The following is a 19,865-nucleotide window of genomic DNA, read 5'->3' as shown; positions in this document are numbered from 1 at the left end:
AATCTTGATGCTGTGCCTTCTCCTGCCATGTCTGATTCCTTTGGTAGTTAGGTCTGTGCAGAGCATTATAGAGAATATAGCAGAGAGAAAGGCCGCTGCACAGATAATGGCTGTTTACAGGTACAAGGCTCTTAATCGAGGAGAACATGTACAGGAAGAGGAATGCTGAGGGGTTCGTATCTTTAGAGAGTCGCAAAGTCTAGTCTGGTTTATGGCAACTTGAGGTGTAAGCAAACTCTGATTAAGTGATGCATCTGGAATTATGAAATATCAGAAGCATCAAAGGGGGGAATGTGGTGGAATCTCGGTAAAAATACATTTAGTAGGCCGAGATTGCCACGTGGTATGTGCACGTGCATATGCTGATGTATCGGTCGGTTGGTTGCACGTGGCAACGATACAATCAGTAGTGTACGGAGCATGTGCAGGAATACAGGATATAGAGAATTCCCCTCCTCCATTGTGCTGGGCAAGCCATGTGGTCAAACAGGAAGTTAGTCTTTATTCTGTTAATTGGGTAAGAGTACGTGTGGGTGGAGCTGATTATGGGAGGAGCTATATACCTATATAAGGGACCTACACTGTATGATCAGGGCTCAGATTTTGCTGTTTTTTTGTGACATTAGTCCCTCTGAGTCCCGGTCGGTGAATCGAATAAAGATCTCTTCCTTCCTGAAGAAACCTGTGTCCATCTCTCTGTGCTCGGCGTCCGTCAGTTTCTCTGGTATCAGATTGACAAAACAAATGGGCTGTAAAATAGAACATAAAAAATACCTTTATTTTATTCATTAAAGTCGCTGCTGGAACTGTACAGTATGCTTACATTACATTTGGTGTCTCAAAGGCACTTCATCAGGTCTCGGAGTAAATTAGATGAGTCCTAAAGACAGGAAGCCTTCAATCATGCCATATTTAACATTTCAGCTTAATTTCAGATAGGAAACTAACAGACTTTAACCAAAATGAATTAAACTAATAATACTTCACAAACTATTGTTTTTTTGTATTGGGGTTATACTGGCAGATCTGCTTAGTGTCCTTTAATCCGAGTGAATTCACACAGCTCGTGTTACCTACTGTAGCTGTCAGTAAGTGAGCCTGGTATAACTGCAGCTATAGCACATACTAGGTCCTTTCCCAGCTCGGGAACCTTAGAGCGCTGTGTTGTTTCTTTCGGACATATTTACAAACGGACCACCCTCCCAAGATGGCGCTCTCCATAGTGTATCAAGGTGTGAGAGGTTGCAATTCGCTGTGAAGCTGGATTCCGCTCAAAGACGGCCAAATGGGTTTCTGCAGCAAGACCTGGAGGAGACTGTTTCGTGGGAGCTATTGCTGCAGACCTGCTGTGGGGATCCAGGCTTTGAGGGAACATAATCTCACTGCATGTGTTGCAAGGAAGAGGAGCAGTGATAAATCAGGACAGTTAATGGATCACCGTGCACAGCCTCGGGATACAGCCCAGTTAAAGCTGCCACAATGTAGGAGGGAAGAAGAGACGGAGATAACATCCAGGGTTAATGAACTGTGTAATGAGAGTAGGAATCTGAACGGTGAATTGAGAAAAACTACACCGAGTACTCTTACAAACGTTTTCAGATCTTTGGAGTGGACTCCTATTAGTAGTAACTGTTCTCCACTCTGGAGGAAGACTAAACGATCATGCACTGAAGACTGTGGTGGGCTTGTGGTCTTCAGGGAACATATGATACACCCTCCATATACCTGGATTAAAAAGAGAAAACTTGTCGAAATAGTGAAAGGAAACCTTTTATTGTCTTTATACAAGCAGAGACTTCCTGTAGATAACAACATCTGTTCTTCCAGGTTTTACTCCCAGATTCATGATGTATCAAATAGAGCTGAGGGTTCCACAGTCAGAACCAAACCACCTTGGAATGTTATGTTCTTTGGAACTGATGAGTTTGCCATGGAGTCATTGAAGGGTTTAAACGACTCCAGGTATGCTTTCTAGGTTGACATGAGATGCAAGATATGTCCACAATAATTGTAACAGTGGTATATAATTTTGTTCAGTTTTGATATTTTATTGGTGCAAAGGTTAATCATCAGTAAGCAAACTTATCTTACACAATTTACAATTGACTTGCTCACTTTTTTTTTTTTTTAGAACCTGTTTTCAAGATTAATCCGTTGTGAATTGAATAAAATATAAGGGATTTCTTCACTAACGTCCAAATTGTAAAAAATGGGAATATTTAAGCTAAAATAGCTAAGCTGTTACTATCTGGGTTTGAGAATGTTACAGATCATTTACCTAAATTCGATTTCAATTCACTACAATTTAGACTTCAATGAATAAACATTGCAATATCTGATGTGTTTCGGAACTAACAAAATCCTATATTTGTAAAGTTAGACTTGTTTAGCTACATAATGCTGCAAATAACATTTTTATACATTGTCTTTTGTTGGTTTAGGAATGAGACACAGGATCCAGTAGTTGGGAGGCTAGAAGTAGTTACGTTGCCATCTTCTCTGCCAAAGGGAGTTCCTGTGAAAAACTATGCAGCAGGCCATGGAATTACTGTACATGAATGGCCACAAACGGGCAGTTGTGATCAATTTGATGTTGGTGTAGTGGCATCCTTTGGACGACTTCTCAGTGAGGAACTTATTTTAAAATTTCCCTAGTAAGTCCATTTTGATTTTTGTATTTAGGCTAATAGGCGTTTCTTTACAAGCCCGGTCTCACCATACATGTTTGTTTTAGTGGCATATTGAATGTGCATCCCAGTTGCCTACCCAGGTGGCGTGGCCCAGCTCCAATAGTACATACAGTGCTGAATGGGGATGAGAACACTGCTGTCACAGTTATGCAGATAAGACCAAAAAGGTACATTTGTTTCATGACCATGTTTATTTTTGCAATCCACAAAGTTCAAACTATAACATCTAGGATATTATCAAGATAAAATGCACAAACTTTAATTGATTGTATCGGTTTAGCAAGTCGAAAGTGATGGCTCACCATGCACTTACTTGCAGACATGTATGGGTAATTCTTTTATTATTTTCTAAAACCTTGCTTTCAGCACATATTATTGATTTGGTACAATGTCTCTTTAAAATATATCCATAAATGAGGAGAGAGGATTTTTTATTTTCTAGAGCTCTATTTTATATAATTATGTTAAGTGTAAATCTGTCTGTTTTGTACTAATTGTTAATAAATGGGCACTATTTTATTTAGATTTGATGTGGGACCTATAGTGATGCAGAAGAAGTTTCCTGTTCCTTCCACGTGCACTTCTAAGGACCTAGAAGCTGTCCTGTCTAAACATGGCTCTGAAATGGTAGTTGAAAAAAGATTAATTATGGAATTCTAGAACATAAGCATTGCCAACCCTAAGTAATTTTTTTTTTCCTTGCTTCCATAGCTAATTTCTGTTCTGAAGAACTTACCCAAGTGCTTAAAGTATAGCACTGAGCAGCCAACAGAAGGAGCAACATTCGGTATATTTTATTTATTTAAAAATGTAATACATATTATACTCCGTAATCTCTTGCTTCTGGTTGTGGAATAGCACACTGCTTTCCAAGTATCACTGTTGTCCAGATTTCCACTTGATAACGTGAAAGTGCCTTTTCCACATTATCAGCATGCTGCAGAAGGGGGCAGGCTATGAGTGTCAGAGAGAACCCCAGTTTTTTAGTCCCATATCACTCTGAAAAAGTTGTATAGAAAATTAGGGGAAATGCTCATAGAACAATTTCATCATAATCACTACAACGAGCTACAGTGGTTATGGTGTACAGAGTGCCTCATTAAAATGTAGATATATGTTGTGTACAGTTATTAGACCTGTTTCAACATACTGAAACTACAAAGTAAGTGTAAATCTTAAAAAACTAAATCATAGAATTAAACAGCACTGTACAGTAGAACAGGTAAACATGGTTTAACCCCTTAAGGACCAAACTTCTGGAATAAAAGGGAATCATGACATGTCACACGTCATGTGTCCTTAAGGGGTTAAACAAGTTGACATACAGTTAAGCAACTTTACGTGAAATGCAGGGATGTTACTAGGTGACATAAAGACCAAGGGCTTTAGTCCAACAGGACCTGCACTTTCAAGCTTACAACTTAAGTGTGAAGTAGGTGGTGTTTGTGACAAAATGTAAGTTATTACTCAGCGAAGGATGATCCACTTAGTGATGGCTAAGATGGAACCATGCAAAGCAGTCACTTGCCTGCATGTTTTGTGTAGCAGACTCTCTGTGGTGGTAGGTGGTGTTTTAAAATGGTACATTGGTAACTAATTAGTCTTACTTGGCAAACTAGACCTAATGCCTGCTTTATATGGGAAATATAGGTGTTTGCTAAAGGTCATGCACCTACTTTGCAAAATCAATTAATTCAGATGTGGTCCCCTGGAAAGTTAGTATGAATTTCACTATTTTGTTAAAACAATTGAAAATGTAAGACCCTAAAAAAAAATCTATTTTCCAAGAAACATAATCCAAATACAGCTTTAATTTTGGACTGCTATGGCATTTTCCAAACTCCTAATTGTGAGGTGTTATCAGGACCAGATTAAGTGCCCAGTGGGCCTGGTGCTGACAATTATAATGGGCCTAATTACAAAGTCTTATCGACCAAAAACACTAAAACAGCCTCCTACCTCCCAAGCGTCATGTATCTGATGGAGATGGTGCTGGAGGGAAACTCATAGGATGCAGCTATGAGAAAAACCATACCCTATGTTTATCTCATGCTTTCATCTTTCAAGTAAATTCATACACTCTAACAGCAGTGTCTAGTGAAGCAGGAAGTCTATGGACAGGATTAAGGGGTGAGCCACTGACGCAAATCACGTAACCAGAACTACCGAAAGGGGTGAACATATCCAAAAAGGGGGCATGTCTATGTCTCTCAATGTCCCTTAGTGTCTGTGTCTCTGTCACTAGGGGACATAGGGACACTGGGTGACTGATACATGAGTGGACACTGTGATACATAGGGGACACTGGAGACTTGATAAAGACCTGGGTACAGGTCAAAACATTGCGGCGTCCAATAAACCTGCTTAAATCTATCAAAGTGAGTTTCTGAGATGTTTTCTTTTATACTAGGGAACACAGACACTTGGGGGCACTGAGAGTCTAGGTGACACCAGGGACACTGGGAGACATGGAGCACTGAGACACGGTGATACACGGGGGACACTGGAGACTTTATAAAGACCTAGGTACAGGTCGACATGTTGCTGTGTCCAATAAACCTGCTTAAATCTATCACAATGAGTGCCTGAGGTTTTTTCTTTTATACTAGGGGACTTTGGGAGACTCGGAAACACTGAGACACTAGGGACACTGGCACACTACGAAAACTGAGCGACATGGGGACACTGGCTGGGAGGAATGGGGAAACTAGGACTGCCCCATGTCTCCCAGGTCCCCATGCCGTCCAGTGTCCTCTAGTGTCCCCATGTCACTAGGAGACACGGGAGACCTGGAGACACTTGGGGAGACATGGGGTGTCCCAATGTGTGTGTGCCCAAGTTTCTCACCATCCCCATGCCTCAGTTTCCCAGTGTCCTCAGGTCTCCCAAGTGCCCCCTAATGTCCCCATATCTCAGTCTCCCCTAGTGTCTGTCCCCAAGTGTCCCTATGTGTCTGTGTCCCAGTGCCCCTAGTGTCTCAGTGTTCCCAAGTGTACCTATGTCTCCCTGCAGCCTTTTCCCTGCGGCCAGGTGGCAACCCTAAGGAAGTGTGTTTTTAAAAAAAAAAAAAAAAGGGGGGGGGGGGGGGAGGGATTTTTATTTTAAATCAATGGGCCTGGAGCTGCAGCTCTATCAGACCCTTTGTTAATCCAGCCCTGTGTGTTATTCATGTTGTCCTACTTTATCTTTTTTGACTTCTCTTTTAGCATGCCAACTTATTTTTTATGTGCATACTCTATTTACTATAATTTTCCTTATGATATATATGCATTCTTCACTGGATTTTTTTTTTTGTCCTCTCATTTATCTTGTAGCCCCCAAAGTGTCTGCACCCATGAGCTGCGTGAGGTGGGAAGAACAGCGTGCAGAGGACATTTTACGCCTAGAGCGTGCGATTGGATTTGCGGTAAGGAACCAACAGTATATGACATCAATGTTCTCTGATGCAACTCAATTTAATGCAACTGTTAAGGTTATTCAAGACTGACAAAGGATCAACCAATGTCCAACATACCAGCTTGATTACTTACATTAGGTTATTTTATTGGCTCTTCTATGCTTAGGAGTGATCCAGCCTTAAAGCTCAGATAAAGATGCTGCAATTCTCTACCCTGTTTACTTTTATAGAGCACAAAATAGAAAAAAAAACATATATATATATATATACATATACACCCCCTCCACCCCCATTCCTCCTGGACTTTTCTCAAGACAAATGCTAAGTGCCAGCTAACTGTTATATACACACACACAAGCTGTGAGATAATCACAGGTGAGAGCAAGACTGGTGATGTCAGAGATGATGTCATCATACCAAATCTAACCATGTGAGTGAAGGTAAGAAAAAAATATACAAAGAAACAATTAGCTCTATAACATATAAGTGGAGACCAAGTAAGAAGAAGACTGGATCGACAGAAAGTGGGGTGAGTTATGTGAGAACAGAAATGATCAAAGAGCATAATTCAGTGATAGTTTGTCATAAAAAGGAGGCGGCATCTCACATTAACAGGCATAATTAATTGCAATGTAGATTATATGAATATTGCATAAAAATGTGAGATTCCTCCTTTTTGTGACTGAAACTATCACTGAATTATGCTCTTTGATGATTTCTGTCCTCACATAACTATCATCCCACTACATATAACCATTATCTGGCACTTAGCCCTTGTCTTGAGAAAAGTCCAGGACTGAAACGTTGAGGTTTATTTGTACTAAATAAAAGCATTTCTACTGTACTACTACAGTCTCCAGAGTGCACTTAACTTCTTACCTATACTTTAATGAAGTTCCGGTGCCAACTCCAGCCAAAGACCGGGAACTAGAGTGCTGGGATCGTGGAAATGTGTGTGTATTATATATACATATACACACACACAAAAATGTGGTCTGTACCCAAAGGCCATAAAATAGTATTAAAGTAGTATGTGGGGTGCGGACAAAGATATACCGGTAGGCCTCTAAAATAAAGAGCGCCAATCTATGAAATTTGTGTTCAGAAATTGGGAGCGGAGGGAGGAGTGACGTGACAAGCAGACCACGATATGCCGGTTGGAGATGGGAGGAGAGTTCTGTAAATAGCTGGACTATCCCCTCCCACAACATCAGGCTCCCGCCTTTACATATGTGTTTATATTTAATATAAACTCCCTGTTCTAAACCTTTATTATATATTTTGTAATAGTCATTAATCTGCTCATTGTCACCATTTATTTTTCAAAAGATGCCATTGCAGACTGTATGGATGGGTTCTCCAATTAAACTCATCAACTTTGTGGAGGTTCCTGCTGCATTAAACATTCAAGGTAAGTATAGTTCAAGGTGTCTTTACACTACTACACTGTAAACCGATTCTTATTAAAATTTCCAAACATATTTAACGTCTTAATTTCTGTGGATTTTTACCACTTATCTTCATTTTTGTCACTTCTATATTTTCCAGCATAAAATATTTCCTTCCCTGTGCCTGCTTTTGCCTACATGTTTTATTATTTCCGAGTTACAGAAGAGGTAAAAGAATGTATGAATGGGAAGCAGGCCTACTATGTGAAAGTATCTTTATTCTAAGCCTTCTGTAGAGTGAAGAATTTTTCTTTGCAGTACTCTTAAACATCGACAAGGAAGCCATCTTTAGTAACTTGTTTGTTTCAGATTTCAGCCTCTTTTTTTTTTTATTTCTGGATAAGCTTTTCAAGTGATTTAATTGTATTGGATACACTCAAAATTACTTTTTTCCAAAATATACTATCAAAATATTAAAACATTTTAAAAGTTTATCCAAACATATATCAGGACCTTTATTAGAAGACTGCAAATAGCACTTATCAAAATGGCAATAGGAAGAGAACGTACACAATAGACAGAAGTAATGATATGTTAGGATTAAAGTTCCTTTCATATTTAATTTGCCATGACTGAATACGTTAGCTTAGGGATGCCAAGCTCAAAGGTACAAGGGCATCATGAGAACTAATATATAGCCCACAACACTAAAAGGACATGAATGTTTGAGACAACTGTCTCATTCAAAGGCTTTGTGTCTGTAAAGCATAATACGGTTTGTAATTAGCAGCATGTGCAGCTTGATACAATTAACCACGTGCTGTACACATAAAAATCTTAAAGGACCACTCTAGGCACCCAGACCACTTCAGCTTAATGAGGTGGTCTGGGTGCCAGGTCCCTCTAGGATTAACCCTTTTTTTCTTTATAAACATAGCAGTTTCAGAGAAACTGCTATGTTTATACTGAGGGTTAATCCAGCCTCCAGAGCCTCTAGTGGCTGTCTCATTGACAGCCGCTAGATGCGCTTGCGTTCTTCTCACTGTGAAAATCACAGTGAGAAGACGTCAGCGTCCATTGGAAAGCATTGTAAATGCTTTCCTATGCGACTGGCTGAATGCGCGCGCGGCTGCTGCCGCGCATACGCATTCAGCCGATGACGTCGCAAAGGAGGAGAGGAGGAGGAAAGCTCCAGGCCCGGCGCTGGAGAAAGGTAAGTGTTTAACCCCTTCCTCTCTCCAGAGCCCGGCGGGAGGGGATCCCTGAGGGTGGGGGCACCCTCAGGGCACTATAGTGCCAGGAAAACAAGTGTTTTCCTGGCACTATAGTGGTCCTTTAAGGTGTCACATACTGCAGATGATAGTTTTCTGTATAAAAAGGAGCCTTGCAAATGATTGGTACTTGGCCTGTAACACACTTCCAGAGGCACAAAACAAAATTTATAATACAGTCATACAATACCTTCATAGTAAACATTACAGCCTCATATTTTACTTAACAGATTATTCTGTGTGGTCTTATAGTTGTGCCTAGACACCATCATACCCACAGTGTTTTTCATTTGTAACTGTGTCAGAGATTACCATAGCCCCTCCCTTTTTTTTTTATTTCAAAGAAAGAAAGGTAAATCTGGTTTGGAGGAAAAAACCACAATGTTCATTTAGAAACATAATAGATGCAGTCATCAGTAGACAGATCTAGCTGTATCCACATATACTCAACCTAGTAACTCAATTCCCTCCACACTCACCCTCATACACAAAACACACATTAAGACCCCACCCCATATATAGTAAATGTATACACATTCGTTACATACTATTTTGTTTTATATTCCTGTAGAAAAGGTTGATGTGCCTGGTTCTATTCGATACCTGCGAGGGCCAGAGTTACTGATTGTACGTTGCAAGGTACGTGTTCTGGCTCAATGCCAATATGTAAATGTGCATACAGTTCAATATTGCAGAGCTTTTGACAGTGTAAGATGAACATTTATTTTCCCAGTAGGGAAGTCTTATTTCTTTAGACTTAAACAATATAATGTAAAAAAATTTAAATTGTATCATATCAAGAGCTTCCTTGTTGACGAATGTTAACATTTATATTTGAAGGTATATCATTAAGCAGGTAACTGGTAAGTAAAGTGGTTCTGTCCGAAATGCTAACATCTGGCTTTATTTGACAGGATGGCTGGGTTGGAATTAAAACAGTAATTTTAAAGAAGAAATTGTCTGCCAAGGACTTCTACAATGGGTATCTGCACCAGTGGTTTGTACAGAAGCCAAGTGTTCAGCTGGAGACATGCAGGTTTCACACACTGTACCTGCCCCCCAAAGTCAAGGTTTCCAAACCGAAACAAGCATCGCTGAGAAATACAGCACGGTGATGTTATGTATTCTTGCATTGAACTGGCTAACTGGAGATATTCAACTAAATGCAGCTTTTGGAAGAGAGCACTTACACGCCATCATTCATGGTGGAAATAAAGAAAATTGTCATAATTGCAGGAAAATGCTACAAGACAAATGAACATTTCATACCCAACTCTTAATATAAAAATATAATTTTACTTATATCAGGGATTAACAATCTGCTAGAGTGTACATTTAAGAAGGGATTGCTACCTCTAATTATGCAATGATTGCCAGGAGCTACAGTATTAAAATGCTGCCTCTCCTAAGCCAGATAGACTATGGACATGTTGATTATTCTGTGTTGACACCCAGAGAAATCAGATGCAATATGCTATTTGGGAAGCTGTTTTAAACAATTCATCTGGAGTTTAAGTAAGTAAACATTTTTATTTAAATAAAACATTTTGCAAACCAGCATGGTGATCAAAGATCTATTTTCAATTCCATAAAAATATATTGTAAAACAGCAGTCCTGCTGGTTTAAATATTAAAATCAAGAATTGCTCAGGTGAGACTCAATAGAACAACTTGATGATGTAGATGATCAGGAAATGGTCTAGGTAGGTAAATGCAAATACAGGGCATACCATTTATAGAAAACTGTGCTTTAAAACAAGCACACATTGTTCTGTGTAATCAGTTTGGCTGCTCCAATAACCTCAGGATGGCTTTACCAACGGTAGGTACCACTGGAAAGAGAAGAGAGAGAGAGATGATCACGGTTCTTCATATAATTCAGGGTAAAAGATGATGTTGGAAATCATTAGCATTATTGACCTAAATAGTCTGACTACATCAGTATTTTCTACTCCTTGTCAGGTAGACAATCTAGTGCTCTCCATATGTAATTGGACTTCAAATCACATGATTTAGTCCACCAACAGCTGGGAAGCACTAGTTGGTCTTCCTGACTAGTGGGAGAGAATACATATGACAATATGTGTGTTTTATGTCAAGAGGCTGATCAGTTGCCCCCAACAACTTGAGGAGCCACGGTTGCCCACCCAAAGAACTATTTAAAGCAATTCTTCTGGGACCATTTCTCTTGACATTAACATGTACTGCAGGGGGTTTCTGGTGAAAGGGACCTGGCTGTAAGCAAGGACTACACGCTTGTATCACGCTTGACAAAGACCATGTAGGTCGAAACGTTGCGATGGAGTGGGTTCAATAAAATTGCCTGATTTGTACCTTGGAGTGCCTCGACTTTCCTTCTATTTTATTACACGCTTGTATCAGAGCATAAAAGCAGTAAATACAGCTTCAAAAATCAATAAAACACTTTTAAAAATCACATATACAGTACATGTGTACAGTTAAAGGGACACTCTAGGCACCTAGACCACTTCTGCTCATTGGAGTGGTCTGGGTGCCAACTCCCACTACTCTTAACCCTGCAAGTGTAATTATTGCAGTTTTTTTATAAACTGCAATAATTACCTTGCAGGGTTAACTCCACCTCTAGTGGCTGTCTATTAGACAGCCACTAGAGGGAACTTACTGGTTTCTAGCACAGGAAACCTGTGCTAGAGCATCGCTGGACGTCCTCACGCTGTGTGAGGACCTCCAACGTCGCTCAAAACCCCATAGTAAAGCATTGAAATTATGTTTCAATGCTTTCCTATGGGGAGACGTAATGCGCATTAGGTCCACTCGGCCGGTGGGCAAAATCAGTCTCACCCACCGGCAATGGATAGGAGGAGTGTCGCGGAGGCGGAGACAGCGGCGAGGGACATCGCCGCTGCCTCAGGTAAGTCACTGAAGGGGTTTTTACCCCTTCAGTAACCGGGTATTGGGGGGTGGGAGGGAGAGGGACCCTCCAGTGCCAGGAAAACGGATTGTTTTCCTGGCACTGGAGATTCCCTTTAAGACTATAATTAAAGGTAATTTACGGGTAAATGCTGAATTATATGTGATGAGGACATGACCACTTCAGAAGAGGTGCCATCAAGACAAAAAAAAACCAATAAATCTATAGAAACTAGGTATAAGATTAGAAAAAAATGGTTTAAGTAAACTGTGGACTAAAGATAGAATTTATTTTTCAAACTCCAGTGTTCATGGTGTTTAGTACACAGTGTCCCATAACATAGAAACATAGAATGTGACGGCAGATAAGAACCATTCGGCCCATCTAGTCTGCCCAGTTTTCTAAATACTTTCATTAGTCCCTGGCATTATCTTATAGTTAGGATAGCCTTATGCCTATCCCACGCATGCTTAAACTCCTTTACTGTGTTAACCTCTACCACTTCAGCTGGAAGGCTATTCCATGCATCCACTACCCTCTCAGTAAAGTAATACTTCCTGATATTATTTTTAAACCTTTGTCCTTCTAATTTTAGACTATGTCCTCTGGTTGTGGTAGTTTTTCTTCTTTTAAATATAGTCTCCTCCTTTACTGTGTTGATTCCCTTTATGTATTTAAATGTTTCTATCATATCCCCCCTGTCTCGTCTTTCCTCCAAGCTATACATGATGTTGGTGTAGTGGCATCCTTTGGACGACTTCTCAGTGAGGAACTTATTTTAAAATTTCCCTAGTAAGTCCATTTTGATTTTTGTATTTAGGCTAATAGGCGTTTCTTTACAAGCCCGGTCTCACCATACATGTTTGTTTTAGTGGCATATTGAATGTGCATCCCAGTTGCCTACCCAGGTGGCGTGGCCCAGCTCCAATAGTACATACAGTGCTGAATGGGGATGAGAACACTGCTGTCACAGTTATGCAGATAAGACCAAAAAGGTACATTTGTTTCATGACCATGTTTATTTTTGCAATCCACAAAGTTCAAACTATAACATCTAGGATATTATCAAGATAAAATGCACAAACTTTAATTGATTGTATCGGTTTAGCAAGTCGAAAGTGATGGCTCACCATGCACTTACTTGCAGACATGTATGGGTAATTCTTTTATTATTTTCTAAAACCTTGCTTTCAGCACATATTATTGATTTGGTACAATGTCTCTTTAAAATATATCCATAAATGAGGAGAGAGGATTTTTTATTTTCTAGAGCTCTATTTTATATAATTATGTTAAGTGTAAATCTGTCTGTTTTGTACTAATTGTTAATAAATGGGCACTATTTTATTTAGATTTGATGTGGGACCTATAGTGATGCAGAAGAAGTTTCCTGTTCCTTCCACGTGCACTTCTAAGGACCTAGAAGCTGTCCTGTCTAAACATGGCTCTGAAATGGTAGTTGAAAAAAGATTAATTATGGAATTCTAGAACATAAGCATTGCCAACCCTAAGTAATTTTTTTTTTCCTTGCTTCCATAGCTAATTTCTGTTCTGAAGAACTTACCCAAGTGCTTAAAGTATAGCACTGAGCAGCCAACAGAAGGAGCAACATTCGGTATATTTTATTTATTTAAAAATGTAATACATATTATACTCCGTAATCTCTTGCTTCTGGTTGTGGAATAGCACACTGCTTTCCAAGTATCACTGTTGTCCAGATTTCCACTTGATAACGTGAAAGTGCCTTTTCCACATTATCAGCATGCTGCAGAAGGGGGCAGGCTATGAGTGTCAGAGAGAACCCCAGTTTTTTAGTCCCATATCACTCTGAAAAAGTTGTATAGAAAATTAGGGGAAATGCTCATAGAACAATTTCATCATAATCACTACAACGAGCTACAGTGGTTATGGTGTACAGAGTGCCTCATTAAAATGTAGATATATGTTGTGTACAGTTATTAGACCTGTTTCAACATACTGAAACTACAAAGTAAGTGTAAATCTTAAAAAACTAAATCATAGAATTAAACAGCACTGTACAGTAGAACAGGTAAACATGGTTTAACCCCTTAAGGACCAAACTTCTGGAATAAAAGGGAATCATGACATGTCACACGTCATGTGTCCTTAAGGGGTTAAACAAGTTGACATACAGTTAAGCAACTTTACGTGAAATGCAGGGATGTTACTAGGTGACATAAAGACCAAGGGCTTTAGTCCAACAGGACCTGCACTTTCAAGCTTACAACTTAAGTGTGAAGTAGGTGGTGTTTGTGACAAAATGTAAGTTATTACTCAGCGAAGGATGATCCACTTAGTGATGGCTAAGATGGAACCATGCAAAGCAGTCACTTGCCTGCATGTTTTGTGTAGCAGACTCTCTGTGGTGGTAGGTGGTGTTTTAAAATGGTACATTGGTAACTAATTAGTCTTACTTGGCAAACTAGACCTAATGCCTGCTTTATATGGGAAATATAGGTGTTTGCTAAAGGTCATGCACCTACTTTGCAAAATCAATTAATTCAGATGTGGTCCCCTGGAAAGTTAGTATGAATTTCACTATTTTGTTAAAACAATTGAAAATGTAAGACCCTAAAAAAAAATCTATTTTCCAAGAAACATAATCCAAATACAGCTTTAATTTTGGACTGCTATGGCATTTTCCAAACTCCTAATTGTGAGGTGTTATCAGGACCAGATTAAGTGCCCAGTGGGCCTGGTGCTGACAATTATAATGGGCCTAATTACAAAGTCTTATCGACCAAAAACACTAAAACAGCCTCCTACCTCCCAAGCGTCATGTATCTGATGGAGATGGTGCTGGAGGGAAACTCATAGGATGCAGCTATGAGAAAAACCATACCCTATGTTTATCTCATGCTTTCATCTTTCAAGTAAATTCATACACTCTAACAGCAGTGTCTAGTGAAGCAGGAAGTCTATGGACAGGATTAAGGGGTGAGCCACTGACGCAAATCACGTAACCAGAACTACCGAAAGGGGTGAACATATCCAAAAAGGGGGCATGTCTATGTCTCTCAATGTCCCTTAGTGTCTGTGTCTCTGTCACTAGGGGACATAGGGACACTGGGTGACTGATACATGAGTGGACACTGTGATACATAGGGGACACTGGAGACTTGATAAAGACCTGGGTACAGGTCAAAACATTGCGGCGTCCAATAAACCTGCTTAAATCTATCAAAGTGAGTTTCTGAGATGTTTTCTTTTATACTAGGGAACACAGACACTTGGGGGCACTGAGAGTCTAGGTGACACCAGGGACACTGGGAGACATGGAGCACTGAGACACGGTGATACACGGGGGACACTGGAGACTTTATAAAGACCTAGGTACAGGTCGACATGTTGCTGTGTCCAATAAACCTGCTTAAATCTATCACAATGAGTGCCTGAGGTTTTTTCTTTTATACTAGGGGACTTTGGGAGACTCGGAAACACTGAGACACTAGGGACACTGGCACACTACGAAAACTGAGCGACATGGGGACACTGGCTGGGAGGAATGGGGAAACTAGGACTGCCCCATGTCTCCCAGGTCCCCATGCCGTCCAGTGTCCTCTAGTGTCCCCATGTCACTAGGAGACACGGGAGACCTGGAGACACTTGGGGAGACATGGGGTGTCCCAATGTGTGTGTGCCCAAGTTTCTCACCATCCCCATGCCTCAGTTTCCCAGTGTCCTCAGGTCTCCCAAGTGCCCCCTAATGTCCCCATATCTCAGTCTCCCCTAGTGTCTGTCCCCAAGTGTCCCTATGTGTCTGTGTCCCAGTGCCCCTAGTGTCTCAGTGTTCCCAAGTGTACCTATGTCTCCCTGCAGCCTTTTCCCTGCGGCCAGGTGGCAACCCTAAGGAAGTGTGTTTTTAAAAAAAAAAAAAAAAGGGGGGGGGGGGGGGAGGGATTTTTATTTTAAATCAATGGGCCTGGAGCTGCAGCTCTATCAGACCCTTTGTTAATCCAGCCCTGTGTGTTATTCATGTTGTCCTACTTTATCTTTTTTGACTTCTCTTTTAGCATGCCAACTTATTTTTTATGTGCATACTCTATTTACTATAATTTTCCTTATGATATATATGCATTCTTCACTGGATTTTTTTTTTTGTCCTCTCATTTATCTTGTAGCCCCCAAAGTGTCTGCACCCATGAGCTGCGTGAGGTGGGAAGAACAGCGTGCAGAGGACATTTTACGCCTAGAGCGTGCGATTGGATTTGCGGTAAGGAACCAACAGTATATGACATCAATGTTCTCTGATGCAACTCAATTTAATGCAACTGTTAAGGTTATTCAAGACTGACAAAGGATCAACCAATGTCCAACATACCAGCTTGATTACTTACATTAGGTTATTTTATTGGCTCTTCTATGCTTAGGAGTGATCCAGCCTTAAAGCTCAGATAAAGATGCTGCAATTCTCTACCCTGTTTACTTTTATAGAGCACAAAATAGAAAAAAAAACATATATATATATATATACATATACACCCCCTCCACCCCCATTCCTCCTGGACTTTTCTCAAGACAAATGCTAAGTGCCAGCTAACTGTTATATACACACACACAAGCTGTGAGATAATCACAGGTGAGAGCAAGACTGGTGATGTCAGAGATGATGTCATCATACCAAATCTAACCATGTGAGTGAAGGTAAGAAAAAAATATACAAAGAAACAATTAGCTCTATAACATATAAGTGGAGACCAAGTAAGAAGAAGACTGGATCGACAGAAAGTGGGGTGAGTTATGTGAGAACAGAAATGATCAAAGAGCATAATTCAGTGATAGTTTGTCATAAAAAGGAGGCGGCATCTCACATTAACAGGCATAATTAATTGCAATGTAGATTATATGAATATTGCATAAAAATGTGAGATTCCTCCTTTTTGTGACTGAAACTATCACTGAATTATGCTCTTTGATGATTTCTGTCCTCACATAACTATCATCCCACTACATATAACCATTATCTGGCACTTAGCCCTTGTCTTGAGAAAAGTCCAGGACTGAAACGTTGAGGTTTATTTGTACTAAATAAAAGCATTTCTACTGTACTACTACAGTCTCCAGAGTGCACTTAACTTCTTACCTATACTTTAATGAAGTTCCGGTGCCAACTCCAGCCAAAGACCGGGAACTAGAGTGCTGGGATCGTGGAAATGTGTGTGTATTATATATACATATACACACACACAAAAATGTGGTCTGTACCCAAAGGCCATAAAATAGTATTAAAGTAGTATGTGGGGTGCGGACAAAGATATACCGGTAGGCCTCTAAAATAAAGAGCGCCAATCTATGAAATTTGTGTTCAGAAATTGGGAGCGGAGGGAGGAGTGACGTGACAAGCAGACCACGATATGCCGGTTGGAGATGGGAGGAGAGTTCTGTAAATAGCTGGACTATCCCCTCCCACAACATCAGGCTCCCGCCTTTACATATGTGTTTATATTTAATATAAACTCCCTGTTCTAAACCTTTATTATATATTTTGTAATAGTCATTAATCTGCTCATTGTCACCATTTATTTTTCAAAAGATGCCATTGCAGACTGTATGGATGGGTTCTCCAATTAAACTCATCAACTTTGTGGAGGTTCCTGCTGCATTAAACATTCAAGGTAAGTATAGTTCAAGGTGTCTTTACACTACTACACTGTAAACCGATTCTTATTAAAATTTCCAAACATATTTAACGTCTTAATTTCTGTGGATTTTTACCACTTATCTTCATTTTTGTCACTTCTATATTTTCCAGCATAAAATATTTCCTTCCCTGTGCCTGCTTTTGCCTACATGTTTTATTATTTCCGAGTTACAGAAGAGGTAAAAGAATGTATGAATGGGAAGCAGGCCTACTATGTGAAAGTATCTTTATTCTAAGCCTTCTGTAGAGTGAAGAATTTTTCTTTGCAGTACTCTTAAACATCGACAAGGAAGCCATCTTTAGTAACTTGTTTGTTTCAGATTTCAGCCTCTTTTTTTTTTTATTTCTGGATAAGCTTTTCAAGTGATTTAATTGTATTGGATACACTCAAAATTACTTTTTTCCAAAATATACTATCAAAATATTAAAACATTTTAAAAGTTTATCCAAACATATATCAGGACCTTTATTAGAAGACTGCAAATAGCACTTATCAAAATGGCAATAGGAAGAGAACGTACACAATAGACAGAAGTAATGATATGTTAGGATTAAAGTTCCTTTCATATTTAATTTGCCATGACTGAATACGTTAGCTTAGGGATGCCAAGCTCAAAGGTACAAGGGCATCATGAGAACTAATATATAGCCCACAACACTAAAAGGACATGAATGTTTGAGACAACTGTCTCATTCAAAGGCTTTGTGTCTGTAAAGCATAATACGGTTTGTAATTAGCAGCATGTGCAGCTTGATACAATTAACCACGTGCTGTACACATAAAAATCTTAAAGGACCACTCTAGGCACCCAGACCACTTCAGCTTAATGAGGTGGTCTGGGTGCCAGGTCCCTCTAGGATTAACCCTTTTTTTCTTTATAAACATAGCAGTTTCAGAGAAACTGCTATGTTTATACTGAGGGTTAATCCAGCCTCCAGAGCCTCTAGTGGCTGTCTCATTGACAGCCGCTAGATGCGCTTGCGTTCTTCTCACTGTGAAAATCACAGTGAGAAGACGTCAGCGTCCATTGGAAAGCATTGTAAATGCTTTCCTATGCGACTGGCTGAATGCGCGCGCGGCTGCTGCCGCGCATACGCATTCAGCCGATGACGTCGCAAAGGAGGAGAGGAGGAGGAAAGCTCCAGGCCCGGCGCTGGAGAAAGGTAAGTGTTTAACCCCTTCCTCTCTCCAGAGCCCGGCGGGAGGGGATCCCTGAGGGTGGGGGCACCCTCAGGGCACTATAGTGCCAGGAAAACAAGTGTTTTCCTGGCACTATAGTGGTCCTTTAAGGTGTCACATACTGCAGATGATAGTTTTCTGTATAAAAAGGAGCCTTGCAAATGATTGGTACTTGGCCTGTAACACACTTCCAGAGGCACAAAACAAAATTTATAATACAGTCATACAATACCTTCATAGTAAACATTACAGCCTCATATTTTACTTAACAGATTATTCTGTGTGGTCTTATAGTTGTGCCTAGACACCATCATACCCACAGTGTTTTTCATTTGTAACTGTGTCAGAGATTACCATAGCCCCTCCCTTTTTTTTTTATTTCAAAGAAAGAAAGGTAAATCTGGTTTGGAGGAAAAAACCACAATGTTCATTTAGAAACATAATAGATGCAGTCATCAGTAGACAGATCTAGCTGTATCCACATATACTCAACCTAGTAACTCAATTCCCTCCACACTCACCCTCATACACAAAACACACATTAAGACCCCACCCCATATATAGTAAATGTATACACATTCGTTACATACTATTTTGTTTTATATTCCTGTAGAAAAGGTTGATGTGCCTGGTTCTATTCGATACCTGCGAGGGCCAGAGTTACTGATTGTACGTTGCAAGGTACGTGTTCTGGCTCAATGCCAATATGTAAATGTGCATACAGTTCAATATTGCAGAGCTTTTGACAGTGTAAGATGAACATTTATTTTCCCAGTAGGGAAGTCTTATTTCTTTAGACTTAAACAATATAATGTAAAAAAATTTAAATTGTATCATATCAAGAGCTTCCTTGTTGACGAATGTTAACATTTATATTTGAAGGTATATCATTAAGCAGGTAACTGGTAAGTAAAGTGGTTCTGTCCGAAATGCTAACATCTGGCTTTATTTGACAGGATGGCTGGGTTGGAATTAAAACAGTAATTTTAAAGAAGAAATTGTCTGCCAAGGACTTCTACAATGGGTATCTGCACCAGTGGTTTGTACAGAAGCCAAGTGTTCAGCTGGAGACATGCAGGTTTCACACACTGTACCTGCCCCCCAAAGTCAAGGTTTCCAAACCGAAACAAGCATCGCTGAGAAATACAGCACGGTGATGTTATGTATTCTTGCATTGAACTGGCTAACTGGAGATATTCAACTAAATGCAGCTTTTGGAAGAGAGCACTTACACGCCATCATTCATGGTGGAAATAAAGAAAATTGTCATAATTGCAGGAAAATGCTACAAGACAAATGAACATTTCATACCCAACTCTTAATATAAAAATATAATTTTACTTATATCAGGGATTAACAATCTGCTAGAGTGTACATTTAAGAA

At 39.9% G+C, this 19,865-nt stretch overlaps 2 protein-coding genes across 2 annotated transcripts; both read left to right on the top strand.

Annotated features, from left to right (window-relative positions):
* Positions 1–1,152: 1,152 nt before the first annotated feature.
* LOC134603123 (methionyl-tRNA formyltransferase, mitochondrial-like) lies at positions 1,153–10,289 on the top strand. Its single transcript, XM_063448788.1, has 9 exons — positions 1,153–1,962; positions 2,442–2,654; positions 2,735–2,857; positions 3,215–3,317; positions 3,402–3,477; positions 6,005–6,096; positions 7,417–7,498; positions 9,318–9,385; positions 9,661–10,289. Exons 1-9 carry the CDS (start codon positions 1,286–1,288, stop codon positions 9,859–9,861), a joined length of 1,635 nt encoding a protein of 544 aa, XP_063304858.1. The 5' UTR covers positions 1,153–1,285; the 3' UTR covers positions 9,862–10,289.
* Positions 10,290–10,553: 264 nt separating this feature from the next.
* MTFMT (mitochondrial methionyl-tRNA formyltransferase) lies at positions 10,554–19,854 on the top strand. The gene is made up of 9 exons (XM_063446287.1): positions 10,554–10,629; positions 12,359–12,431; positions 12,512–12,634; positions 12,992–13,094; positions 13,179–13,254; positions 15,782–15,873; positions 17,194–17,275; positions 19,095–19,162; positions 19,438–19,854. The coding sequence occupies exons 1-9, from the start codon at positions 10,554–10,556 to the stop codon at positions 19,636–19,638; spliced, it is 894 nt and encodes a 297-aa protein (XP_063302357.1). The 3' UTR covers positions 19,639–19,854.
* The last annotated feature ends 11 nt before the right edge of the window (positions 19,855–19,865 follow it).

Source organism: Pelobates fuscus, chromosome 3 (assembly GCF_036172605.1).
Source record: "Pelobates fuscus isolate aPelFus1 chromosome 3, aPelFus1.pri, whole genome shotgun sequence".
Lineage (NCBI taxonomy): Eukaryota > Metazoa > Chordata > Amphibia > Anura > Pelobatidae > Pelobates > Pelobates fuscus.
This window is presented reverse-complemented; position numbering and strand designations above follow the sequence as displayed.